This window comes from Triticum aestivum, chromosome 2D (assembly GCF_018294505.1).
Source record: "Triticum aestivum cultivar Chinese Spring chromosome 2D, IWGSC CS RefSeq v2.1, whole genome shotgun sequence".
Lineage (NCBI taxonomy): Eukaryota > Viridiplantae > Streptophyta > Magnoliopsida > Poales > Poaceae > Triticum > Triticum aestivum.
In genome coordinates, this window is record NC_057799.1 from 371,785,399 (window position 1) to 371,794,273 (window position 8,875).

An 8,875-nucleotide genomic window follows, 5' to 3' on the forward strand; every position below is an offset into this window, starting at 1 on the left:
TAGGGTTTTACACCGTAAGGTGGCCCGAACCTGGGTAAAGTGTTGTGTCTTTTGTTCATCCAGTTCGTCGAGCTAGGCCGTGGGATTAGCGAGCAGGCAGACTGGGGAGGACGAGTTCTTCGCACGCACCCCAGAGTTCGAACCTCTCAAGGGTCTGCAGAACCCTGAATCTGACAGTCGTGGACATCTCCGACGGCGAAGAGTAGATAGGATAATACGTAGTATGTAGCACGTAAGATTTCTTTTGCATGCTTTGTATGGATCTAAGGGTTGAAATATGAAAGAGGCGGATGTATAGTGGCTAATTTGAGGCGTGACCGGTCACTATCCGCGGACGCGTCCGGTCATATCTGCGGACGTTTGAGGAGCCGGATTTGCAAAGTCCGGCTGTAAATGCTCTTATGTCGAATATTATTTACAACATCTGTTATAATTGGACTATGAGCCATACGTTGTTTGGATAATATATGGAGTCGTGATCTCATAGAATATCTGTATCCTACTAGGCATGATATATAATGTGTGTGACTACAAGAACGAACGTCTGGTGACCGAGCTCACTGGAGCTTGAACTTTTAAAAAAATTCAAACTTTTTAGTTTCAAAGAAAATCTGAAAACAATTGTGCAAGTAAACAAATATGGAGTCATCATCTCATAGAACATCTGTATCCTACTAGGCATGATATATAATGTGTGTGACCACGAGAACGAACGTCTGGTGACCGAGCTCACTGGAGCTCGAAATTTTTTAAAAATTCAAACTTTTTAGTTTCAAAGAAAATCTGAAAACAATTGTGCAAGTAAACAAGAATGTTATGTGTACATGTGCAAATTTTTATGATGAAATACCTTGAAATACAATCTATATAAAAAAACAAAATCACGGCCTGGGAGGATGAATAGTATCATTGTTAAAAGGAAAACTCTTCTGATCCACCGGCTGATAATACGAGCTCATAAGCCGCCTCCTTCTTATGACGCATGTCCCGCGTGGGCCTCACCACTCGCACGCTTCACGTGCCTTTTGTTCGCCACCGTAGGAATCTTATCCCCTGGTCTCTCGATCCTTCCTCTTCCTCTCTTCCTATTGTCTTATCCTCATCTCACCAAGGCAGATAGCAAGACACAGCTGTGTCACTGGGTGCACGGAGAGGCCGGAGGCGACGCCCAGCTGCGCCCTGCAGCGAGATCCCACCACTCCGCTGCTCCCATGCTGCAGGAGGAGGCTCCGCCGGAGAGCGGCTCTGGCCACGGGCACTGCTAGGCAGTGGCTCGGCGACTGCTAGCCCGCACGAGCTGCTCCATGGGGCCGACGACGACCACTACTGACGCCCTTGTGTTCCAGGTTCCAACAGCCCCGAGGTACCGACGAGCGTGCGGAATCAAGCTGCCACAAAACCAACATCGACGATCCTGCATCGCAACTCCGGCGGTGTCGATGCCCGCTGCATCGCAGCTCCGGCGGCGTCGACGCCCGCTGCATCGCAACTCCGGCGTCGTCGACAGCTCCAACAGGCGACAGCCGCTGCATCGCAGCTCCGGCGGCGTCGTGGCCGCTGCATTGCAGCTCCGACGGCGTCGATGGCCGTTGCATCGCAGCTCTGGCAGCCGCCGCATCGCAGCTCCAACGGCGTCGGCTTTGTCGGTCGTTGCATTGCAACTCCGACAGCATCGGCGCCCGCTGCATCGCAGGTCTGGCGGCCGCCGCATCACAGCTCCGACGGCGTCGGCTCCGTCGGCCGCTGCATTGCAGCTCCGGCGGCGTTGATGACCGCTGCCCACAGCTCCGGCAGAGTCGAAGCCCACTGCGTCACAACTCTGATGGCCGCTGCATCGCAGCTCCGGCCGCGTCGACGCCTACTGCATCACAACGCAAACGCCCGCTGCATGGCAGCTCCGGTGGCGTCGATGCCCGCTGCATCACGGCTCCGATGGCCGTTGCATCGCAGCTCCGGCGGTGTCGACGCCCGCTGCATCGCAGCTCCGACAGTCGTTGCATCGCAGCTCCGGTGGTGTCCTAACCTTTGTCGTCGAGCTGGTAGTTGTGCTTGGAGCTCAACCGTGGGCGCTGCATGCATGGTGCCTCTGTTGCGTGAGAGGGAAGATGTTGACAAGTAGTGCGAGACCAAGCGGACGGCCGCGATGTGCATGATCGGACGATTACCAAGGCCTAGCATCCGCCTTGTTAAAAAGCCCCATATTTTCTTCTGCACAACACTCATTTCAACCTATTTTGCTTTGAAAATTTACACACATGTGTGTTCTGCCTTCATGTATATATGTTATTTTTTCAAATTTATTTGAAACATAAAGATTACTTTTGATGAAATTTGAAATTTGAATTTGGAGGCATCCATGATGGCCGAGCTACAAAAGCAATTACCGGTGTGACCACACACTATGTAACCTGTGCGCTCATGGGAAGCCGATGCGACCGGTGTGTGGCATTGTACCGATATCAGGCCCCGAAGATGTAGCCGATGCCTAATGCTGCAACACTCCACCTAATCGTGTAGTGGAGCTGTCTCATACACATTAATAGCTACTGACAGTGCACAATCCAGTCTGAGAATTTCCCATAAACAAAGTGAATGGAATAACATGTAGCAGCATCGCATAAAAAATGTAACAATGAACAAACATGTATACAACCAACCTATCTGTTAGTATAAATATCTATGCACAAGGAAGCAACCTCGGTTTCAGTATCGAGCTACATCTGATTATATTACTGCACCAAGGTACGCATCCAATAATCCAATGACTCAGATCTCCAGTGGAGAAAATCAGAGGTAGGTGTCCGCTCTCCAGGATGTGGCCAGCCCGCAATATCGAAAAGGCCATGTGATAAAATTCAAGCCTGAAGCAACAGATGAATCTAAAACAACCAGTGCTTCTTTCTAGGCTTGTATTTGCTCGGGAGATCTACAAAGCAACAAGTAATTTCCTTTTCTTGAGAAGTGGATATACAATAGTATACAAACTGATGCATTCAGTTCTTACAATTAAAGATAAGGACTATTTCTGACCTCGAGCATCATATAGTGAGTTGTAGTGAATTTCGGACCAGAAACTTAGCCAAAGCTCTGAAAAACATGTAACTTAAGGAGTCAGCCATCATAACCAGTTACTTCTTCTTTAACAGTTGTATGCAGTAATCACAGAGATATGCTTAGGCATGCCTGCAACTGTATATATTTTATGTTGTATGTAAGAGATTTGATGTGGGCAATAATCCACTGAAGCAAGCTATGCAAGTAATATGATGAAAGGTTGTGCTTGCGACTAGTGCCTTTTTATGTAGATATGCACAATATTTGCTTGTTCCTTGGCAGAGGCCAAAATGTTACCTCTCTGTGGAGCCTGATACTGTGGAACAATTTCAACAAAACAGGTATCTCTGAAAGATGTTAGAAGGCATATCTTCGCAGCAAACTGTCAAAAGCAAAGAGAAACATTAGGCGTCTTCTTTCTCAATGGGGCTAAGCTTGTCAAGATATAATTCCCTCTGAGGGTACAAAATTAAGATACTGCGATAGTATATTCACCAAAGATGTATAACTTTTAGTGAGACAAGTTAAAATTTCACATGTGGTGTACAAATAAAGTATTAATCAGATGAGACAATTAAGAGACCATCAGTAGTCCCATCAACAGAACATATTAGCTTGTACTCCTACTTCAGTAGAATGCGAGAAAAATAGGAATAATACACAAATGTAATATAAAAGGCAGAAAATCTTGCACCATTGCAGGAAGTTAGCTAAATTTCAGTTTAGCAAAGAAATGATGGAAACAATGAATGTGAGAGCTCACCTTATCAGCAGCTGCTTGCAATGTGACATGGTCTCCCCATTCCCCAGATCTGGAGAAGATGAGATTCAGATTCATAAATAATTAAATACAAAAGCACAAGCATGAACTGTTTTCATTGAAGTACTCTGCAAGGAAAATAAAGCCCACAATAGTGCGTACTTTTTCATCTTCTTGCAATAGTGTTTATATTTCATTGGGACATGCCCCTCATACAAAGAGTTGCACGCCTTGAGCTGCAGAAGAAAGAAAATGGCACACATAAGCCTTCAAGTCTCTAAGACGATAATTGCCAGCATATGGACACAACTATAGCCTAATAATAATAAAAATCTGCTTATTTATACATCACACAAAAAAATTATAAGAAGGGGCATTCACCATAAAGTTTTAAGATGCATGTGTGATATTGCAGTTTAGCAATATGAGTGCAATAACATAAAGTGGTACTTTAGGATGCGTTTGTAATTTTTCTTTTCTTTCAGGGTCCTTGTAGCATACTGTCATTTCAGATAAATGCAGCTGTTTCGGGTCCTTCTGATCCCTTCCCAGTGTTAAAAAAACATAAAGTGGTACTTTCAATATGCCTAGGTGATCAATATACCTGCTTCACTATCTCTTTCCGAACATGCTTGTGATACTCAGGTGATCGATATAGCTGGTCTGAGAGTGCACGGAACTACATGGAAAAAATAACTGTATCCTTAGATAAACATAAAGGTAACAGAAGATCATATAATTTCATCCAATGAATCAAATTCTGCTTTAGAAAAATCACAAACCTGACAATTGCCATCACCTGATACCCTCACTTCAAACAAGCCATATGCATCTAACCTACAAAAGGTTCTCATTAATTAGGAACTATGAGAATAATACATGTGTTAGCATTGCATTAATTAAGCGAAACAGGTTGTAGGTGATTCGAGGTCAGCTTAGCTATTTCTGTAGGATGCCGTGAGTAAAGACAGGCTAAAGACTGTTCCATATGTAGGTAAACCATTTAGTTGAAATGTCCAAAGAGAGGACATAGGATATGATTTAGATGCATACTCAGAATGTTATTCCACACCCCGTTTGGATGTTGGCATTCAAGGCCGGAATTTGGCATTGGCATTTGCCTGACCCGACGGCTCTTTGGGTGGCCTGGATATCCAGGCTTGATATCGTAACCTTCTCCCGAACACTCGCGCTAGCCCCAGTGCTCTGTATTTGGCCAAATACTCTATCCCTTACTCCTTCGCTCCATCCTGTACAAGAAAAGGAACATGGCGACCACACGGGAGGAATCGGGAGACCGAGGGAGGACACACCCCCAGGCGGAGGTCCACAGCGGCGCAGGGAAGTGCTCCTCCTTCCTTTCTTCTCCATGACAGTCCTTTGTCCACCCCCGATGTCCCACTACTCTTTCCGTGGTTGTTGACGTGGTCTCCATATCTGATCCCTCCCCCGCAGGACCCCTCCTTCCGATTCGCCATGGCCCTCATCCCTCCGGCCATCCCCTTGCAGTGCCTCTCCCAGAACATGCCACTGTGCATGTATACATCGCAGATGCGTAGATTACTCCTCCCCATGGTGTGCCTCTCACCCAGATGTGTTTTCCACTGCATCCCCTCTAATGGAGCATGCTACCTCGTCCTGCACCCCACGGCAGCATCCCCTCGCCCATCCCTGCAAATCCTCTCCTGCTGCCCCATTAATTATTAGATGTTAATTATCGCTGTGGTTGCTACGAATATTTGAGCTTTGATTGCAAGAAAAAGATCAGTGTTGCCCGGCTCTGTATGAAGCTGCTTTGTTGGTCAGCTGGCCTGATTATTTGAGCTTTGACCCCTTCCTCTTTCGTACGTGAGAGGAAGAATTCACCGGGCACTATTGTTTGACTATATTCTTGCTTACTGAGCAATGTGAGATCAAGTAAAGAAAAGGCAGGGCATTCCAGCGTTGATAAAATTTATGCGTATGATGTGCAGATTTGATTTCAAAACAGTACGAAGTATATTCTTCATACTCTTATAAATGTGCAATTCCATTCGTTGTCCATCCAAACAAGAACTGGAATTGTTACCCCCTTGGATTCCAAGTGCCAAATATATAAACATCCAAACACTAGTATTGGCATTGAAGCTCAATACCAATGTCCTGAGATATTTGGCATTGAAAGCAATGCAATGCCGAGCACTTCAATATCTACATCCAAACCGAGCCCCATAGTTTTACCTGGCGTCTTTAAAAAATTGGACATAGAATCCCCAATGTGATGCAAAATAAACATGTTTTTTCATTTAAAAATTAAATGCTTTTAGCCTTTGGCTCAACTGCTATGGACTTGTAAAGCTATGACCAACTTCTGGACTCTCAATATATGCCCAAATGTTTACCAAAAGAATCCTGTGAAAGGATGGAATCATCCAACTTTGCAAGAACAGAAGTGAAAATTGTACCAGAGTAAAGCATGTAAGAATCATCAAAGTTTACCTGTCATGAAGACGATGATGATCCATGGTGGCATCACTATATGTCGGGAAGTATGTATTAATCCGGGGAACATGCTGTCAATGTGTCAAAGGAATTTCAGGTAACAAGCACACACAGTTAATTTTATTTAACTAATACCATACCACAGAGAAAAAACAAAAAGACTGCCCGACAAACACAAATTTAACAGTTCTAGCAAGGGAAGGGAAGGGTAAGGGAAGTAAATAGCAGAGCAGGCATGCAATATCTTACAGGAATAGATGTCAAGTTCGTAAGGCGCTTGGCCATAGCACCATCTAGCTTCGCATATTCTTCTTCAAGAACCATTGCAATCATCTTGTCATCATCTGTCTCGCTCCTCTGGCTGCTCATAGAGGTTGAGCTGGACGAGGCACCTCCATTTGGAAACATATGCGTCATGCCCAACCTAAAAGGTAAAAAACAGGACAAAGTGAACTTTAAATAATGCTCAACAATATGTATTGGTATAAGTTCAGATGTTATAGACAAACAAATATGAAATATATCAGCAAAAAGTTGAAAATAGAGTGTAATTTCTAGGCACAGCTATGCATAATGTTAGCAATGTAGAATTATACGAAATAAATACAATCTACAAAAATATGAATTGTATAAAACCAGACTCTATTTCATTGACCATATATTTAACAGACACACCAAAGCAGCAATTGAGGGGAACATGACCACATGAGGGAAGCCTCTAATAACTGACTTAGCTGTAAAATGTGTACATGCTAACATCAACTTGTTTATCGGTGGATAATGATTTGTGTAATCATTTTCTTTAATGAATCCAGGTTTGCATACGGCATGCTTGATATGCATTTACTTTTAACAAACTCAATGAAATATTCCCCAGGATCCCATATATCTATATGTTATAACAATATATGGTATAACAACTTGTTCACTTCCATTGAATTTGGATCTGTATGTTTGAACCAATGATTGAGCATATAATTAATATCTGATGATACGTATGCAATATGAAAATGGATGTTGAGCTTAAAACAAGTACTCCCATGATTAATATCTAATGATACGTGTGCAATATAGAAATGGATGTTGAGCTTAAAACAAGTACTCCCATGGTATAAATAGACTAGTAGTCATGATTATAGAGCAGAGAATTGGGTGGTCAGTCTCATGGACATTGGCACATTGCAATATCTCTCCAATCAGGAGAGAAATGAACTAACTTATCTGCCATCTCCTCCAAAGTCAGTGAAGGCATAGGTTCTTAAAAATCTAAGAGAATTCTTTTGGCAGCTCGAAGGGAGCTAGCATAGTCAACTGTATCCAATTGACAGAATGGATTCTGCCTACCTATTGCTTCCACACAGACACAGAATCCTAGGGGCTGTTTGATTCCCAGCCATGCTTTGCCGCACTTCAAGGTGCAGCAAGATTCTCTTAGCCAAGCCAAAGTGTGGCTAAGAATTTGTGCACGCAAGCAAGCTTAGACAAGTTTGGCAAAGAAAAAATATGTGGCACGCTATGACAAAGTTGGCTTCCGAATAAACATGCCTTTTCAAGTCTCGACTAGCACCTCAGGCCGTTCAATCCCCACACACAAAGCAAATCGTTGACTCTGCGTTTGAGCATTGATTGTGGCCGAATCCCAGCCATAGAAATTCGGACTCTAATCACCGGCAAACATCAAAATTTGCACATAGAGCAACTGAACACGCTACCTTTGCTCCACCGACATTCCCAGATCGAGAGCAGGCGCGAGCGGTAGGGCAAAAAACAGGGACCGCATCGAGTTTGCACGGAAGGATTCATCGCGACAGAACCGCTCTATCCGACGGACTAGCAAGATCGATCTCCTAAGAACTCGATGACCCCCGCGGCCCGCGCCAATCAATCCCGCCCCCGAAGAGCAGGAACCGGTGCGAGGTTTCTCTTCTTGCTATCGCGCAAAGAGATTCCCCAAAAAAATCTAAGGAAAATATCTCCCGGATCACGGGAGAGGCACTGGAGCACGGGAGCATACCTGCGGCGGGAGGAGCGGGGTATGAATTTGAGAGCGGCGGCGAGGAGGGGATTGGAGGAACGCGCGAGGTTCCTCGTGGGGGCGCTTTTATTTTGTGGGCTTGGGTGGGGGGGTGGAATGGAAGAAAAGAAACGGAAAGCGGACGCGGATGGCGACGCGTTGTTTGGAGTAAGTACGAACTGCGATTTCGTTGCCTTCGGTTGCGCTTCTTGCCCGCTGCCGCGGTTTCTCACGCGTACGGCGTACCCACCACCGACCCAGCAACGAAGAGCCGGTCACCACCTCCCTGGCTCCCTTGCTATTCGCCGGGCCCGGCTTATTTGAACGGCTGACAGGTGGGTCACGCATCAGGCAGTGACGGGTGTACGTGCACTTGGAAATTGGGACCTTTTGGATCTAATTTGCTAATTCAATCTTTTTGCATGCACTTAGAGATGGATTTTTTTTTTGCGAATACACTTAGAGATGGATTGAATTAGTTGTAGTTTACCCGAATAATCGCGAGCGGACATGCGGCCACGCGCGGCTGGTATACACACCGCATCTTCTCGCGTGATTCGTGCAAC

General features: G+C 45.0%; 1 protein-coding gene across 2 annotated transcripts; it reads right to left on the minus strand.

Moving 5' to 3' along the window:
- Positions 1-2,547: 2,547 nt before the first annotated feature.
- Positions 2,548-8,525, minus strand: LOC123053203 (OVARIAN TUMOR DOMAIN-containing deubiquitinating enzyme 12). 2 transcript variants are annotated; one of them, XM_044476633.1, is made up of 10 exons: positions 8,310-8,525; positions 6,545-6,719; positions 6,293-6,366; positions 4,597-4,651; positions 4,419-4,493; positions 3,977-4,050; positions 3,818-3,866; positions 3,352-3,436; positions 3,031-3,087; positions 2,548-2,926 (listed from the first exon to the last, which is right to left on the minus strand). In XM_044476633.1, exons 2-10 carry the CDS (start codon positions 6,710-6,712, stop codon positions 2,880-2,882), a joined length of 684 nt encoding a protein of 227 aa, XP_044332568.1. In that variant the 5' UTR covers positions 6,713-6,719; positions 8,310-8,525; the 3' UTR covers positions 2,548-2,879. The 2 variants fall into 2 exon arrangements, with proteins under 2 accessions (XP_044332568.1, XP_044332567.1); XM_044476632.1 differs by lacking the exon at positions 8,310-8,525 and adding an exon at positions 8,008-8,275.
- Positions 8,526-8,875: the final 350 nt, after the last annotated feature.

Coding starts and splice junctions, on each gene's coding strand:
- LOC123053203 (XM_044476632.1), bottom strand. CDS start 8,075: ATGCGGTCCCTGTTTTTTGCCCTACCGCTCGCGCCTGCTCTCGATCTG. Junction 6,367..6,544: donor CGAACTTGACATCTATTCCT/GTAAGATATTGC, acceptor ACACATTGACAG/CATGTTCCCCGGATTAATAC. Junction 3,867..3,976: donor TATTGCAAGAAGATGAAAAA/GTACGCACTATT, acceptor CATCTTCTCCAG/ATCTGGGGAATGGGGAGACC.